This window comes from Lithobates pipiens, unplaced genomic scaffold (genome assembly GCF_037356315.1).
Source record: "Lithobates pipiens isolate NorthernLeopardFrog02 unplaced genomic scaffold, aLitPip1_a1.2 Scaffold_13, whole genome shotgun sequence".
Taxonomy (NCBI): Eukaryota; Metazoa; Chordata; class Amphibia; order Anura; family Ranidae; genus Lithobates; species Lithobates pipiens.
Window position 1 is genome coordinate 197,195,390 of NW_027507718.1, and position 19,067 is coordinate 197,214,456.

The window sequence follows — 19,067 nt, forward strand, 5'->3', positions numbered from 1 at the left end:
ATACAAGTACATTGCTTCAGGCTATAAGAATGTTCACACAGTCACAAATCACAAAATACATTTCACATGTGAATTATCAATTTCACAGATTTTGCTAAATCCAACAAAATGTTACTATGTTGCTAAATAAACATACATCACACAAAAAAAATCTTTTACGTATATTTTCCCTTTCTGTAGGAAAATGTATTGTCTGAAAGACAAATGTAGGGGCCACTGGTGGATTTCTAGAAGCATGCTTGGAATGCTTGTATCTGATTAGAAAGAAGAGTGCCCAACATATACGTTCACCTTTTTAAATACACCCAGCTGTCACCTGACCCCCCCCCCCCCCCCCCCCACCAACAATACACACACTCACGTCTTTACTCACCTCCTCCAATGGGTGCAGCTTTCTGTACTCTTTTGCACACCCACCAGAAAAAAAATTAAATAAGATGCCGGGCTGCCCATGTCTGCTTACTAATTTCCCATAGACCTGAATGGGACATGGCTCCGGCAGTATGGCTGATTCAAGTATATAAGGATGATTGCTTTTAGCTGCAGCCAGTCCACCCCTAAGGCCTCTTTCATACGGGCTGAATCCACATTTGCTTAGCAGGGGATTTGTCTGCTGATCACCTACTGAGCGGAGTGGCCAGATGACAGGAATGTGTCCGCTCCACTTATGCAGAGCAGACACAGCCCACTCTGCTCTATGGGCAGTCAGATGTAAACAGATTGGCTGTGCAATATTTTATGTTACACTCCATTTGTGCAGCAGTCTTTCAAACACAAATTTTTGGGGAAAAATACACTTCAATTAAATTTTAAAAACTTAACAGTAAAGTTAGCCCAATTTGTTTGCATAATGTGAAAGATGCAGTAATGCCGCAAGAATCGTGATCTTTATTCTAAGCAAAAAAATTGTGATTCTCATTTTATCCAGAATTGTGTAGCTCTAGTGTGTTGCATTAATCAACTCCCATTGTAGTCCCTCCATCAGAAAAATGATCTTAAACCTACTGGCCACTAGCTTAGACAGCAGGCATTCTCACTCCAAGTTTGCTTATATATCTATAGCAAGTCAGTATAAAGATGGGTTTCATTTAATTAGATTGGCCAATTCAAAAACTGAATAAAATTACTTTTGAAGGAATCCCCAAAGAACAAATGGTTGCCTGATTTTTTTTTTTTATCTGCCTACTGTTGTTCTATAATGTTTAGTATTTGAAAATACTGCTAATAGGGAGCTGTATTTCAAACTAAAAGAACATTTATACCCCAACTCCAAGTGCTGTTAAATTCTCCCATGCAGCGAGGTCCCCCCTGCATGACATGGGTTAAATGCTAGCTTGGCTAGGGAAAAAGGAAATACAGTAAGCACAAATAGCTTATTCCACGCTCCCCCAATGGTAATTTCTTTTTTCTGTCCGATGTTTTGGAATGTGTCAGGGCCCATCCACCCATACAATGCAGGATTTTTTTTTTTTTTTTTTTTTTAAATAGGAGGCTTTAGATCTACTTCAAGCCATTTTTGAACATTTACAACCTTGTTCTTCAATATTTTTAATATTGTAATAAATATATTTTAGATGCCACTCAATGGTTTAACCAATTACTCTGCCACCCTCTTTAACAGCTGCAGAGACATGGCGATAACATGGTTTTTAATCATTTGGATCATTCATATACTTGTACAGCCATTGTTTAGCACTGGCAAGCTGAAGCAAAGCCTACGTATGTAGTGTGCAAATATGGCTGCTGTATTATTCATAAACTTTACATGGAAATTTTTATTTATTTTTTGTAATATTAGTACATAGATAGATTTTACATGTACAGCCTTACAGTGATCCACCTAGTCACTTTTTCAATAGTATTTTAAATTTGGGAAAATAAAAATGAAAATGTTTGGAAACATTAATACTTACCAAAACCGTAAATTTACCACTCAGCAACTCCGAGCGTAAAGGTTCTTCATCTGGGTTAATATTGTAGATCCCTTCTTTCAGTCTTGTGTTCTGTTACACAGAAAGAAAGTCAAGTAGTTCATATTAGTAACATTTCTTGCTCAAATGGAAAAATATGAATGCATAATTAACTACAGTACCTGCCAAAATATTTGCAATTCTTTTTTGTCATTCACACTTGCTGCACTAAATAGTCAAATAATAGTTTAATCCTCAAAAGTGGGTGACAACACTATTCAGAGCCTGCCAGACTACTGATAAATGGAACAGTATATGATAATAGGATGACAAGTTCCTTCCCTAAGCTCCCTTCTTCATGTAAGTCCATCTAAACAACTTTCTATCTTGCCCTAGAGCAAGCCTTTTCAACCAGGGTGCCTTGGCAAAATGCCTAAAAATTATATTCAGGCCAGTTGGTAGATGAAGCCTGCCTTTTAGCCACAGAAAGCCACAGGTTTTCATTGTGCACCATTACAACCATCAAACCACTGGTGATCTAACAACCAATGACATTGTTTGAGAAGGACGACATCAGGCACCTGCACAGCATCCTTTTTGCCCCTCTCCATCAGCACTGGAGTCACATTAGCTGAAACAGAGGTGAGAGAAACTCTGGAATACTAGTCAGTACCAGCAAGCAAAGGTGTATTTGTTTGGGAAGACTAAATCATCTCTAACATTGGGTGTCCTAAGTGTGTGTAAATGACTGCATTACGTAAAAATATTAGTTAGCTTTTACATTTTAGAATAGGGTGCCTTGAGATTGTACATAATTTTAAAGGGTGCCTTGAATGAAAAAAGTTTGAGCAACAAAGCCCTAGAGTGACAGAAATGTACAATGCAATTAAGCCATCAGATAACGTAACCCCCATGCCTTAACTTGTGTGCATGCTACAAAATGCTGCTTTTACTACTCACAAAAATAAAATAAAAAATTAAATACATTTCTAGGCCACCTACTAGTGACTGACTCACATTGTACTCCTTCCCAGTGTCAGATGAAAGGGATTCATGAGAATGAAATACTAAGATTGTTATTTATGCATAAAGTTTGCATTTTCTCCATGTGCCTGCGTGGTACTCTAGTTTGTCACACTCCAAAGACACGCTGGTAGGTCGATAGCCTACTGTCCGATTTGGCCCTTGTATGTATGTATGTATGTATGTATGTATGTATGTATGTATGTATGTATGTATGTATGTAGGGGAGTTGGGGACCTAAGAGATTGTAAGCTCCTTGAGGGCAGGGACTGATGCGAATGTACAATATATGTGTAAAGCATCGTGTAAACTGACTGCGCTAAATAGGTACCTGTAATATATAAATAAAATATACCAGAAGAATGTAATCATTTTTAAATGGCAACATAGCAAAATAAGACTTTATATATTTTTCCACAAAATGTATTATTAGGCAACCCTAACCTTATATAACCAATGTAAAGACATTTCAACATTTTACCATATTACCTATAATGCCCTGTACACACGGTCGGACATTCTGATGACAAAATCCATCAGATTTTTTCCGACGGATTTTGGACCAAACTTGTCTTGCATACATACGGTCGCACAAAGTTGGCGGAAACACTCAATCGTTCAGAACAAGGCGACATAAAACAAGTACGCGGGACTATAAAACGGGCCAGTAGTCAATAGCTTTCGTCTCATAATTTATTCTGAGCATGCGTGGCACTTTGTGCGTCGGATTTGTCTACACACGGTCAGAATTTAAAAAACGATTGGATTTTGCTGTCGGAAAATTTTAGAACCAGCTCTCAAAAACTTTGTGTGTCGGAAATTCCGACGGAAAAAGTCAGATGGAGCCCACACGCGATCGGAATTTCCGACAACACAATCCGATCGCACATTTTCCGTTGGAAAGTCTGACTGTGTGTACAGGGCATTAGTGTTGCAAACAACCAGTTTTGTGAATATTTTGTTATAAACACTCATCACACCCAAGATGGCACATCCACACCCAGAAACGCAACAAGCCATAGGGATTATGGCAGAAAAGCACTGCTTGCTTTCCCCAGTTGCATATTAAAAATGCACTTGTACCCAGATTATGGACAAAGAAGAAAATACTGTGTGTGTGTGTGTGTGTGTGTGTGTGTGTGTGTGTGTGTGTATATATATATATATATATATATATATATATATATATACACACACACACACACACACTATATTTATACATACATACACAGTCATAGAGCCCCGAGTAAAATGCACAGGTCTGCACAGAACACTTATGCATCTCCGTTTGAACAAACACAGCCCTCACACAGGCATATGCTATAGTACGACAATGTGAATGAGGCCTTACTACAAAAGCAGACCTTACTTGCTTTTTGTACCGTGAAGAAATTCATTGTCAAAGATAATCTATGATTACAACAAGACAAAGTTGTATTTCTAACAGCTGCTTGCAGGCTTCCAACATCTGCCCTCCACAAGATGACAAAACCAGGCTCAGATTTTAGGGTCTCTGTTGAACACCAAGAGGTATTTGCTGCACTTGTAAATTTTGTATCTTGGAGTACAGTACAGGACACAAAAATCAATTCATAGACCATAAGTTATAGGTCACTACCCTCAGGTGATGGAACACTAGCAAAGGTTTTACTGGGTCCCACCCCCTAATGTCTCCATATAACTCTGCCAGCCTCCATGAGGCTTCAGTTTTGTTAACAAGCAATATAGTGATCACATAGAATAGATGGGAGGGACTTGTGTTCCAAACTGTACGCAAAGATACAGAAAGTACAGGTATGTCAAAAGTCCACTTATCTTTACCATACAGTACTTGGACACAGTAATTCATAGACCATGGGAGTTCCTCAAGCAATAAATGAGGGGTGGGCAACCTATACAGCTAAACAGCAGCAATAGGCTCACAGGAAAAAGCATGAAAGGTCAATAGACCTAAACAAATTTAACAGTAGAAGCAACTCACTGCTTGAGCATGTAAAAGCGGAAAGTCAACACTCGGCCGCCTAGCAACCAACAATTTAGGAAAAACATGTAACAAATTCCCAGAACTCAAACTCAATTTGAATGTGCTTAGGCAGGGAAGGAGGAATTTGTTCCCATGTAAAAAAAAAAAAAAAAAAAGGGTGGGGGTGGGGTGCAAAATGACCAGAGGGAGGAACCCAAGGGGGACCTTCCATTAGGGACTAAAAGGAATGGCAGGCAGGTCCCAAAGACATGGCAAATAGCCACAGATGACATGCATGACACCTGACCCCCTGAGGGGAGCAAAAAACAAAGTGGGTTATTCCAAACAAGGAGACTTTTTTTTTAAATAACAAAATGTTATACTTACCTGCTCTGTGCAATAGAGCTGCACAGAGCAGCCCCAATCCTCCGGTTCTTAGGTTCCCCGACAGCGTTCTGGGCTTCATAGACGCTTGCTATGGTACATTTGTGAGTGTTTGTTCAGAAGCTCAGATCAGCCCTGCCCCTCCCACCATCTCGATCCCTCCTCACTGGCTGTGATGGACAGTAGCAAGAGCCAATGGCTCCCACTGCTGTCTGAGCCAACGATGAGGGACAGCCAGGAGATCAGCTGCTGTCGTGCACATCGCTGGATCAAGATCAGGCTCTGGTCAGTTTAAGGGGCAGTGGTGGGGTGGAGTTGTGGGGGAGCTCACACGTTTTTTTTTTTTACCTTCATGCATAGGAGAGGCGTTGCACCCCGTCACTGCGGCCTGGTTTGGTGCAGACATTCAGGCCAAGGCCGCTCTTCATCTTTTTATACACCTTGGCTGGTCGAGAATATCAGTGATCCTTTCATCTTTACATACACTTTAAAAGCATATTGGTGCATTTTCCAATAATTAAAAAAAAAAAAAAAAAAACCTTCCATAGGGATGAATGATCATGCATGAAAAAAACAACCACACTGCAATAGCATGAAAAAGTGCTATGAATATAACCTTTATGCATCATCGGAAGGAAGATTTCTGCATTATCCTAGACCACTTGATTTAGTTCCCATTACCCAATTTGCAACTTGACAACAAATTAGAAAATCAAGCTCTGCATAGAGATTCATTGTTAAATACGGTTCATTACTTTCTTTTTTGTGTTACAAGTAAATTACCTTCTACATAGTACAGTAGCAACCATGCTTCGTACCTATGGAAAGATCTTGCCCTCATTAGCTGCATCAGACTGGTACCTAGTAAAAAGTCAACTGGTGACCATATATAGTAACATGAAATAAATAAAACTAATTCAGCACTCTCACCCCAATAACCTTCTGGTGTGGCGGGGGTTAATATGGAGCTCTGACAGGCACTCAAGAGTACGAAACCAAGCGCAGTTTCTTCATTCACATACGTTGTTACTACAGCTTCTATGAATGAAAACAGGATCTGTGACTGGATAGATCCTGTTTCATTTATAAAAAGATGTTTCTCACTTACTATTAACATGCTGCATGCTTTTGCCAGGAAGAAAGTGACGTCACTCAGCTGATGAGGTTGCAACACATTGAAGCAGTGTTCTCATGGCACATTTTAGCAATTCTGTTTCTGGCTAGTTCTCCCTAGTGACAGAATGCCCAATGTGACATCAGTCTATGGCTAGCTATGCGCTACACAATGAATTTCAGCACACTCCTCTTTGGATTAACTAAAGCTATTAGCCACATTGGATTAAAAACGCAAGGTTCTCGCACTACGCGGATCATAGTGCAATATATATATATATATATATATATATATATATATATATATTGGACAGTGTATAGTAACCACACAAAGGTGTTGGCACATCAGCACTACTATTGCCCAATAAACATTTTAGGTCAGATTCGATTTAAAATTGGAAAAAAAAGAAAAATTATATCAATATATATAAATTATTATATAACAACCCATACTGAATAGCACTGACACCTGTAACAGATTGGCAGAAAATAAAGGTATGTTAGCACTGAAGTTTGGCAATCCATTTATTTATTAAGCAAAGGACTGTGGGACAAGTGTACACTTACTCTGTAAGCTTGAAATAAATCTATTGCTCTAGAAACATCAAACTTCCGAGCCATTAAAAATTTCACAGCAGTGTCTGGGGGCACGGCAACCACTTGCGGTTGTTCCCGATTCTTCAATTCAGCCAGAAATTCTTCAATGGCCTGCCAATAAATAAATACATTTATTAAGTCCAAATGATAAATAGATAGCATTTCTTCAAACATCTTCGTACATTTAGAACAAAGCTCAGTTACGGAACATTTAATGGGTAGTGTAGGGCAGTGTTTTTCAACTCCAGTCCTCAAAGTGCCCAACGGGTCATGTTTTCAGGATTTCCCTCAGATGAAACGGCTGTGGTAATTACTAAGGCAGTGAAACTGATCAAATCACCTGTGCAAAATAATGGAGAGCCTGAAAACATGACCTGTTGGGGCGCCTTGAGGACTGGCATTGAGAAACATTGGTGTAGGAAAACACATTTGTTAACGGTTTTGCATGCCAAAAGGTTTATAGATTTGTTCAGTCAATGGTCTAACGTAGACACCTATGGTAGATTCAATACAGGCATAACTCATTTACTTTTTGCAGGTGCAGTCAAAGCCATGCACCCAATCAATATTGTGTCTGGACAATGAATGAGGAGCAGCTCACCAATGGTGATCTTTCCTCCAGTAAGCAAGCCCCATTTGTTAGATTCACCAAATTGTGCAATGACTGATTAGCTTACAGATTTGTCCTTTTCCTTCTGCCTGAATACTGATGGTCAAGAGATTAGCGGGAGGTCAGAAACCTAAAGAATTTCACTTTACAGCTGGATATTTTTTTCAATGAATACAAACCTGAACCACTAATGTGACTTTAATATGCCTATTTAAAGCTTTTAGTCTTGCACGTTTGTAAAGGCTCCTTTCCTGTACTGAAATTGATTTTACTGTATATTGAGCTTCCTCGCACTAGAAGTTTAGAAGTCAGACAGTGCCAGCCTCATTTGATGAAAGGAAGATGTCCAAATTCATTCAATTGTGGAAGCTCAGCAGCACATGTGGGCACTACCTTGGGTGCATTGCACACAAACACAGACTGCCTAAGAACGTCCACATGATGAAACAGTAGAACAAAGTACTAGGGTGCTTCTAGAGCTGCATCTGGGACTTTGCTTCCAAAGATGTCTGAAAGTCTACCTGGTAGAACTTAGAGGAAAAACGGATAGCTGCACAGCAACATATTTCAAAGCAGCTTCTTTACCTATCCATAAACCAATTGCACAGGCGATGAGACTGAGACTTCTAATATGTTTTACGCACAGAGGCGCTTGGGCAACTTTTTTTTGCATATCTGGGAAACCGATGCAGGATGTGGACTGGCTTCTTTTGGAACGGTTATGCTGGAAAACCAGCATCTGATTAATGCTTGCACCAATGCCTGCAGGCACTTATCTGTGTATTCTGACGAGGGTCAGGGGGAGCCTCCACTGTCAGAATACAATAAAACAGCAGGAGAGAAAGAAATAAAAATATTTTTGATATTAATCAAATGTCCTATGTGTTCACCAAAACCTAAGGTAGCTACTTTTCTTTATTCCTGTTGTTGGTACGCAAGTTAAAAGCGGGACACAACAGCAGGGGGAAAGGTCTCTTTTCTTTCTTTTTTTCTGACTATATGTTAGCTACAGCTTCGGCCTTGTAGACTCTGAGGAGTGACATAAGGACTTATTTCTTTCAGAGGGGCCCACTGCCACTATTTGGATTTATTCGGGTAGTGACAGTGGATATGGTCATGTAACAGTATAAATAAATCAGGGGGAGCCCCCACTGTCAGAATACAATAAAACAGCAGGAGAGATCTCTGCATCCACATCACTTTTGTTGATGTGACCCAACCAGGAAGTGCACGCTGTGTACTGGAGCTTCCTATCCCCTTATGTGATTTTTACCCGATCCACATCTTCCTTTGAGCATGTGCAGTTCATTCCACTGGGATGTTGGCCCCCACCCAGTTAGCAGGCGTGTGCCAGCATTTGTAGTCAGTAAGTACTGTAATCGGCTGCGCACACATTGGATTTGATTTTTATATCAATTTGACATTTGGCTGTGCATTGAAGGAGCTGTGTTGGCATATTGTATGGAGAACATGTACATTACAGGTAAGCGACCACACATGGATGATTTGCATCACTGTTGGGGGGAGATTTGAACAGTCGGCTGTCCCCCAAGTCAAAATTAAGCCAACAAGTTTTCCACTGCCCTATTGCAAGATGGATCTTCCTCTTACAAGCAGATAATCAAGAACTGGACCAGCACCCGAACCACAGTAGATGGTTGTGCGAACCAACCTAGATCAAGTTGTTTGAGATTTATCTGAACATGAAACTAAAATAGTCCTATGCTGCATACTTATATATACACACACATTTGAGTGTGCAATGTACAGGTATAGGGACAATTGTAGACACTCACTCAGGTTGAACTGGATGGACTGGTGTCTTAATTCAACCTCACTATGAAACTATGAAACATTTCTTTATGGGGTAAACAAGGTACCTCCAGTGGGTGTGGGCATTTTTCCTCATTTACAAACGGGAGTTTCACTGATCAGAATACGGACAAAGGGGATTGAAGTGGCTGGTTCAATTTCAATGCTAGGAAGAAATACTGCAGGGCTGACCTCTAACTTAAAAAGAAGTAAAAAAGAAGTCTATTCAAATTCACCTTACTTACCTTCAATCGGAAGCTGTCCCCCACACAGTACTTCCCTTTCACCACAAGATGTCCTCAGATTTTGGGTCTGATGCCTGACATCATTCAGCCCACTTAGGCTGGCCATAGATTATGCAATTTTCTATGTTGATGAGGGAAATCCCTCCTGCTGCACTAATGTATTCGGACAGCGGGAGGTTTCCTTAACGTAAGAATACATTCATCACTGCTGGTGGCTATAGCCCCTGGCAGTGATCGTACAAACAAATATCCCGACAGGCTGGTTGTACTGAAGTCGAACGATAGATCAACTTCAGTATATTCAACCTGCCCAAAGTTGGATCGAAATTCTGCACAAAGCGGCCAAATTTTGATCTATGACTAGCTTTATGTCGAACAGAAGGCTGTCATGTACTCACCCCCTGCCTTGATTTGGACAGTGAAAGTTTGAGAAGCAGTACAGTGAAAAGTTCATCTTTGTCATGCTGCTTTCCTTTCCCATCGCCACGTGCCTTGGTAGGACATGAACTGATTTACTCTTTGTAATGGTTCTTCCTTTCTCTGAGCTTTGCTGCACAGGGGCTCCTAAATGCCGATACCAGGTCTAATTCAGGTGCTTACAAATCTTGCATTTAAAATAAAATGATCAGAGCTGCATTCATTTGTGTCTTTAATATCTGCTCAGAGTTTGGCTCTACATTATAGGCTACATACAATACCTTCACAAGCTTTGTAGTAGCTGAAAGTTATTACCAATTAAATTCCCATTGAAATCTGCAGATGCTGGGATTTTCAAAAGATTTCAAAAGCTACAAAATTTCACATCCCTGCAGTATGGCAGCTTGGGGACATTTTGCACTTACTAAACAAGCAAATTGAAGGACTGACTCACTGGTTTCCCAGAACATTTCACAGTCAAATTTACAGGAATCCCTTGCGATTTACTTTTTGTTGCAGCAAAAAGTTGAGTACTTTCACACCCACTAGGTATGCCATCATCCCTGCAAAGCAATATATAAAGAGAAAAAAAAAAATGATCTGTAGATTGGGATTTTACAGGCATCCAGAATATTAATGCCTAAAAATATAATTGTTATTGTCACATATTAGAACACATCAATTAAAAATGGCAGACAAACGATAAATGATCATAGCAACAGCTTCAGTAAAGCATCAGCTTTAAAACCGTGTGTTCTAAACTTACAATCCAAGGGATCACTGAGCACCTATGATAAAAACACATTGCACTAGGCGAACCAAATTACCCCCCCCCCCCCACCCTTATTTGATGAGGTTTGTGGCAGTGGCCCTGCAAATGAAATTAAAAAGGGCCACCTCACTCAGGGACTCCGTGGTACAAAGTTGTAGCAAGGCTAACAAAAAGGGGAGATCCCTGCACTACCAGAGGCACATACCCTTGTGGAGGTTGCGCATGCTGTAGTTTTATTGAGACTAAGAGATGTTATACTTCCTGATGGCCATTGCTGTAGACCTAAACATTATGGGCATTGCAAAACTAGGAGTATCATCTACCTGTCCCTGTTCAAGTGTGGCTTATTTTATGTAGGAACACACATGGCACGGGTATAGGAAGTTTACAACTCCCAATAGGCAGATGTGGCGTTCCAGCACAAACAATATGTGGTTCCCCGTGTTTTCTTTCTGCCACTTAATACGATCCACCAGGATCCCGGAGGGGGTGATGGGAATAAATGTTTGTTACAAACAGAGATGAGGTGAATTGTGCATTTTAAAGCCACCTCTGCTTCTTCATACAAACGGTTTCTAGACTAGGGGGTTACTAAATAATTCATTATTACAATATTGTGGACTGTGATTGTTTTAGCACCATTCATCCATTTTTGTCAGTTGTTAAAATAGGTCTCTGTAATGGGCTGCCGTCTTTGCTGGCTCTCCTGTGTCTTTGAGCTCCTCATTCTCCCCCCTCCCCGAGACCTGTTGGTACCTGCCCTATTCCAACATGGTGTTGTGGGGATCAAGTTCTCCAGACACCATCTTGAATAATCCTTATCATATGTATTTCAATGGGGTTTTACCACACCTTACATCTGTTCAGAATTAACTTAATTAGGCTGGCTGATTTGAAGGCCATCACTATTTATACCCGCTGTGGGAGCAGCTCCGTCTCTGTGTTTAGCCTTGGGGATGTCTGATGATTCTTTGATATCAGAAAGAGGCAGCTCTATGAGTATTTATAGGACCTATGTTGGCTAGATTTTAGATTTAAATGGCCCTTTAAAAATCTCTGTTTTGGCACTAATCCTCGCAGATTGCTGCACAACTTTGGCCTTTTCATATTTTATCCCAGGCAAAAAAACTCTGCTTTTTATCTAGAGGAGTTTTTAGTTTGATCATGAGGAGCTAGCTGGTGTTAGGATATAGCTGTAGTGTGGCCTTTAAAACTATATATTTTATTGATTTTTTTTTCTGGACTGTATGTAGATGCAATGTGCAATTTTTTGCTACCCCTTTCTTTTGTTTGATCCAAGAGGGGAGCCTGTGATCCTATCAAGCAAGATGTCCCTGGGCCTGCTGCATGGTAGTGGGTGGGCATTTATCTAGTGCAATGTGCTTTCATCATCAGCGTTCAGTGATCCCTTGAGTTGTAAGTGTACAACACACTGGTTAAAGTGGATTTTCCTTTTATTGCTGAGCATTAGTTGTGATTTTTTTTGCCTATTGTTTCAGCTTCTGTATCGTCTGTTACCTTGAAGAAAAGAGTGTCTCGGAACACGTTGGAATATGAAAATACTATATCCAAGCTGTTGCTATGATAACATTTGTCGTTTTTAATTGACGTTTTATAATATGTGACAACAAAAATATTTTTTATGAGTGGTCTGGATGCCTGTAAAATCACAATTTAGATATTTTTCTTTACTTTTTGGTGAAATACTTTCCAATTCTTCCCTGAGTTCATGCAGTAAAAGGAATGAAATATTTTGATGACAAAGGAAGCTATATGAAGGCATGTGTAAATGTATTCAGAACATAAAAAGATATGTAGTTCACCTGCAGGGAGATAATTTTTTAACTTTTGCAGGCAAATTTGAGAAAACCCCATCTGGGGTTATGATGCGTTTCCATTGCTACAGCATACCTATTTATTTATAAACCTCACCAAAGTTTTGATGTCAATTGACAGTTCTTTTTCACTACATATCGAAACCTGACTGATGAAAGCCTAGCTTCAAAATGGGCCCAATTTTGGTTGACAATTTCTGTGTCTGACGATTACTAGCCATCAGGTTTACAATTTCAAAAGCAAATGGGCTTGAATGAAATTTTCCCAAGTGTATGGCCATCTTAAGTGGCTAGATAGCAATAGCGGTGTTTTGCTGGCGGTATTACAGCGCTGCCCCATTGATTTCAATGGGGAGCAGCGGTGGAGGAGCGGTAACCACACCGCTCCTCCACCGCTCCAAAGAAGCTGCTGGTAGGACTTTTTTCTGACGTCCTGCCAACGCACTGCTGACGTCCTCCCCTCGGGGCTTTCACACTACATGCAATGGTGCAGCATCTTTAGGGCGGATTGCAGGTGCTATTTATAATGCTATAGCGCCTGCAAAACGCCCTGGTGTGAAAGGGGTGTATATGGAATCTCCTGTATGAACCGTTACATGTTTGGGGCTGAGAAGTAGAATAAAAGAGCTGTGGATCTAGCTGACCCAGGTTTTATGAGCATTAACAAGCATACATGACCTCTCGTTCATTTCAGGGGTCCACTGGATGAGGTGAGCGCATGCCCTAAAGGGGTCTATGGTGAAGGGAACACTGGTGTTTCTGTGAAGATTTAAAGAAGATATACTCACTTTGGTGGATTTGAAGACTAAAGGACTATAATTTGCACAGGTTATACATTCGTTTTATTTGCACATATGGACTTTAGGAGAGATATAAGCAATGCCAGAAAGGGCAACTAAGGTTCCAGATTCAAGGGTCTAGACTAGAGTGGATAAAAGTGAATTATTATCAAGGAAACAAACCTGTTGTGAGGACCGCTTTGAACATTGGGAACACAGCTAACATGGTACAAAAGGTCCGGAAAATGCCACAATGCAAATACCAGTGCCTCAGTCACATTCCATGCTAGTCCCACAATATTCTGGTGAATATACAGCAATCTGAATACTCTTGATTAAGGGGCTGAGGGGCCGAAGGAATTAATAAGGAAAAAATAAATAAAATGGAAGACTAGCAAAAATATAGAATTTTTCAAGTAGTGAGGTCAGGAAAGGCATCCAGCCTCATAAGACACCGACAAATAAGGCATTTTTAAAAAAACATTTTTGCTTACACATGTCCCTGGAGATAGCAGTATAACCTGAATGTCTGAACTATTACATTCCTATGTGCCTCACCGGATGAATACAAAATAAAAAGCTAGTTACTAGGTAATTTGTTTACACAAGAGAGATGTTTGCATTATTTCAATAGACAGCCACCAAGAGACAGATGAGAAATACCAATAGAAAGGGGAAGTCAGTTACAAAGGCAGAAGCTTTAAAGTGGAATTCCAGGCTATTACTATGCTTAAACCAGCTCCCACCCCCTTCTAAAGTCTATTCTAACTACCCTGTTAAAAGGAAGAGGCCTAGTGGCGACTTCACAGGAGAAGAGGTCAGCCAATGGCTCCCCCATAGTAAGCCCATGGGTGACGTCACCACTCAGGCATTTCAAGGGTTGTGGCTGATCTCTCCTCTATCCTGAAGCCTGCCGCTGTGGAGACCATGCGACCGCACCACAGCACCCACAATAGGAAAGTATAAGCATCTTCCTTTTTTGCAGGGAAGTTAGAATATGATTTAGAAGGGGGGTGGGAGCAGATTTAGGCACAGTTAGCCATAGCCTGGAATTCCACTTTAAGATGGAAGAAAGATCCAAATCTAAAAGGTCAACAGAATTCCTTTCAAAATACGTTGATTATAATGTGCATTGTGACATTTTTTCCAATGTGCAAATACAGCTTATACCATAAACTGCGGTCTCTTGTTATTTATCAACGAGATGTCTTGGTGATGGTATACAATCCTACGTCAAGTGTGAAGGCTAAAAACACAAAAAAATCAGTTTGGTAAACAATTAAATCCCATCTACAGTGAAACTTCCAGAGTCTGTGCCCACACAACAGCCCAGAAAATCTCACTCCTGCTGCAATCTTATTATGTGGTAACAGTAATTATTGTCATTAAAAAAAAAAAAATGAAGCAGCAAGTATTAATATATGGTCGGAACAAAAAAAATATTTTTTACTAACGTACCTTAATATTTTAAAAACCTATGTAGCGTTTTCCACGCTGTTTGGAGAGAGCCATCTTAGCTTATTGCATTTAAAGGCTCGGATTCCTGCTCTGCATTACTACACAGTGGTTGTTCAACCAACAGAAAACAATTCACTCCCTATGCAGCGAATAGTTTTCAAAACATTGTTTCTGAGTATAGCTGAAAATGATATATGTAAAATGGGGCAACCGTACTGGGTTTGCTTCTTACATATGCATCCTCAGCTTCCTGCTTTACAGGCACTGTCAGATGTTTTTTCACCTTAATGCATAGAATGCATTAAGGTGAAAAAATGTTTACCTTTACAACCCCTTTAAATGTAATGCCTTCAATTACTTCCAGTCTATCAGTTTCCACCTTCTCTGGGTTCAGATGCTGATCTTCCTTGCACAGTCTTTTAAAGTATTTTTTTTTTTTAAACAGGTTATACTTACCTGTGTAATGGTTTTGCACAGAGCAGCCCTGATTCTCCACTTCTGGGGTCCCCCACCGATGCTTCTGACTCCTCCTGCCTTCAGAGTGCCCCAATAGCAAGCTGCAAATTATAGTATAGAGTGCCCCTATAGCAAGGTAAAAAAAACTTCTGCCTTTAGACCCACTCACTTCCTGCCAGGACTACATGTCCCATGAGGAATTGCTCCTCTCAGTTACTTATTGAAATGTATGGACGGTGCACTGAGCTGTATGTGTGCTGCACTTTATTTCCTGATACGTAAACAAATAATGTATTCTGTATGCAGGCCAACTAATTGGCTGGCCGATTAATCGATTATGAAAATAGTTGACAACTATTTTCATAATCGATTCGTTTTTTCAGCCCTAGTCATATCTTCACTTCTGGGACTGATGACACTGATATCTCAGGAGTCAATGGAAGTCAAGATATGATGGGCATCCTCTGCTTCTGCCATCATTTTATCCCTGCAAGAAACACAGTGCGCCGTGCTACATCCTAACTGTGCAGAGATTGGGGGGTGCATGCTGGGTAGCCAGCTGCATCAAATCCCAGTGCAGCTGGCTGCCAAATTGGGAGCAGCGGTTGTGTCCCAATTGAAATGAATGAGACTGACTGAATGGGGATGCATGGAACACAGGTGCAAACATGGCCTTCGCACAGGCCATAGTATGCCTGCAAACGTCTGTAAAGCGCCTCTCTTTCACTCCAATGTGAAAGCTCGAGTGCTTTCGTGAAGGAGCGGTGCGCTGGCAGGAGACGCTTAAAGAAAAAAAAAAAAAACTTCCGTAAGCAGCATCTTTGAAGCACCCCTGCCCATTGCTCTTAACCCTTTCTCTGCCACAGACAAAGCGCCACTAAAAATAGCAGCGCTTTACCGCCGACGCCCACCCCAGTTTGAAAGTGCTTTTGGACCCCTTTCACACTGAAGTGCTTTACAGGCACTATAGCACTAAAAATACTGCCTGCAAAGCACCTCTATTGTCACTCCAGTGTGAAAGCCAGAGTACTATCGTGACTGCGACATTATGGCGGACACATCAGACAATTTTGACACATTTTTGGGACCATTGGCATTAATACAGCGATTTATGCTAAAAAAATTGCATTGATTACTGTAAAAATGTCACTGGCAGTGAAGGGGTTAACTGTGTTCTAGGGAGTGATTCTAACTGTGGGGGGAGGGGCTGTGTGCGACATGCCACTAGACAGAAAGGGGAGATGCTTGTTTACATTAGAATCTCCCCGTTCTTCCTCGCCGCGAGATGATCAAAGGTATCCCCGCGGTCATCGGGTCCGCGGGATCCACAATCACGGTCATGGAGCTCCCGGCGGGCACGCACCCGCGAGTCGCCTCTTAAAGGGCAACGTACAGGTACGTTAATCTGCCTGTACGTGCCCTTCTGCCACAGTAGATCTGTGTGAGGCAGTCGGGAAGCGGTTATATGTGTTTTTTTAGATACCCTAGGGGATAAAACGGCAGCTGTTGCAACTTTTAATGTTGCACAGTGTTTGCGCAACAGTTTTTGAAAACTCGTTTTTTGGGGGGAAAAACGTTTTTATGAATTAAAAAATAACAAAAACTGTAAAGTTAGCCCAATATTTTTGTATAATGTGAAAGATGAAGTTACGCCGAGTAAATGGATACCCAACATGCCACATTTTAAAATCGCACTTTTTTTTTTTTTTTTTTTTTTTACAGGTTACCAGAGGAGGTCTAGTGCTAGAATTATTGCTCTAACACACACGGAGTACCTCACGTGTGTTTTAAACGGCGTTTACATATGTGAGCAAGACTTGCGTGTGCATTCTGTGCACGAGCTACCGGGTACAGAGACGTTTTAAAAAAAAAATGTATTGCTTATTTTACTTTATTTTTTCTTATTTTTAAACTTTGTTTAACCACTTAAGGACCGAGCCTCTTTCTGAGATTTGTTGTTTACAAGTTAAAAACAGTTTTTTTGCTAGAAAATTACTTAGAGCCCCCAAACATTATACAATTTTTTTTCTAACACCCTAGAAAATAAAATGGCGCTTGTTACAATACTTTGTCACACCGTATTTGAGCAGCAGTCTTACAAGCATACTTTTTTTGGAAAAAATACACTTTTTTTGAATTACAAAATAAGACGAGAGCGAGAGGTCTCTCCATAAAGAGGACCTGTCACACGGGATGTTTACATTCCTTGTAATAGGAATAAAAGTGATGAAAAAAAAAAAAAGTGCAAAAAAAAAAAAAAAAAAAAAAAAAATTTAAAATTTAAAAATGCCCCCGTCACCAGTAGCTCGCATTCAGAAGCAAAAAAGCACATGTGAGTCCCGCCCATATATGTAAACGCCGTTCAAACCACATGTGAGGCATTGCCACATGCATTAGAGCAATAATTCTAGCACTAGATCGTCTCCAACTCTAAACCGGTAACCTGTAAAAATATTCAAAGCATCGCCTATGGAGATTTTTAAGTACCGAAGTTTGGCGCCATTCCATGAGTGTGCGCAATTTTAAAGTATGACACGTTAGGCATCTATTTACTTGGCGTAACATCTTTCACATTATACAAATTGGGCTAACTTTACTGTTTTGTTATTTTTTAATTCAGTAAACCGTTTTTTTCCCAAAAAAAGGCATTTGAAAAATGATTGTGCAAATACCGTGCAAGATAAAAAGTTGCAATGACCGCCATTTTATTCCCTAGGGTGTCTGCTAAAAAAAACATATATAATATTTGGGGGTTCTGAACTTCTGAGTAATTTTCTAGCAAAAAAATTATGATTTTTACATGTAGAAGAGAAGTTTCAGAATAGGACCGGTATTGCAGCGGTTAAAAAAAATAAAAATAAATGAAAAGTCTCTTTTATTCCTATTACAAGGAATGCAAACATCCCTTGTAATAGAAAAAACATGGCAGGACCTCTTAAATATGAAATCTGGGATCAAAAAGGCCAGATCTCATATTTAGACTAAAATTCAATAGAAAAAAAAAAAAGAAAAGTAAATTAACCACTTAAGGACCGCCTCCTGCACATATACGCTGGCAGGATGGCATGGCTGGGCACAAGCACGTACCTGTACGTTGCTTTTTAAGTGCCCAGCCGTGGGTCGGGGAGCGCGCCGGCACGCTCCCGACCTGGTCCCGAGCTCCGTGACTGTGGGCGCGGGACACGTGGACCCGATCGCTGCTGGTGTCCCGCAATCGGGTCACAGAGCTGAAGAACGTGGAGAGGTCTGTGTAAACAAACCTCTCCCCGTGCTTCCTACTGTGGCTGTCACCAATCGTCTCTTTCCTTTTATAGGGAAAAGCCAATCAGTGACGTCACATGCCAGGCCACGCCCCCTACAATAAAAAAAAAAACACACACATAACGTCATACATAACACTACACTGCCCCCTAGTGGTAAACTTCACTGCCAGTGTCATTTACACAGGAATCAGTGCATTTAAATAGCACTGATTGCTGTATAAATGACAACGGTACCAAAAATGTGTCAAAGATATCTGATGTGTCCGCCATAATGTCACAATAAAAAAAAAAAAAAAAAAAAAAAAAAAAAATCGCTGCCATTACTAGAAAAAATAATTATATATATATATATATATATATATATATATATACACACACACATATACACACACACACACACACACACATATACATATACATATACAGACAC

General features: G+C 40.3%; 1 protein-coding gene across 2 annotated transcripts in view; it reads right to left on the reverse strand.

Annotated features, from left to right (window-relative positions):
• The window catches only part of LOC143974562 (tyrosine-protein phosphatase non-receptor type 9-like), a 106,776-nt gene that overhangs the window by 69,101 nt on the left and 18,608 nt on the right, over positions 1 to 19,067 (reverse strand). For both annotated transcript variants that reach the window (XM_077476092.1, XM_077476091.1), the window contains exons 2-3: positions 6,961 to 7,101; positions 1,914 to 2,003 (exon numbers count right to left, since the gene is read on the reverse strand). In XM_077476092.1, the coding sequence (XP_077332218.1) occupies positions 1,914 to 2,003; positions 6,961 to 7,101 (231 nt within the window). The remainder of the gene's footprint in view (positions 1 to 1,913; positions 2,004 to 6,960; positions 7,102 to 19,067) is intronic.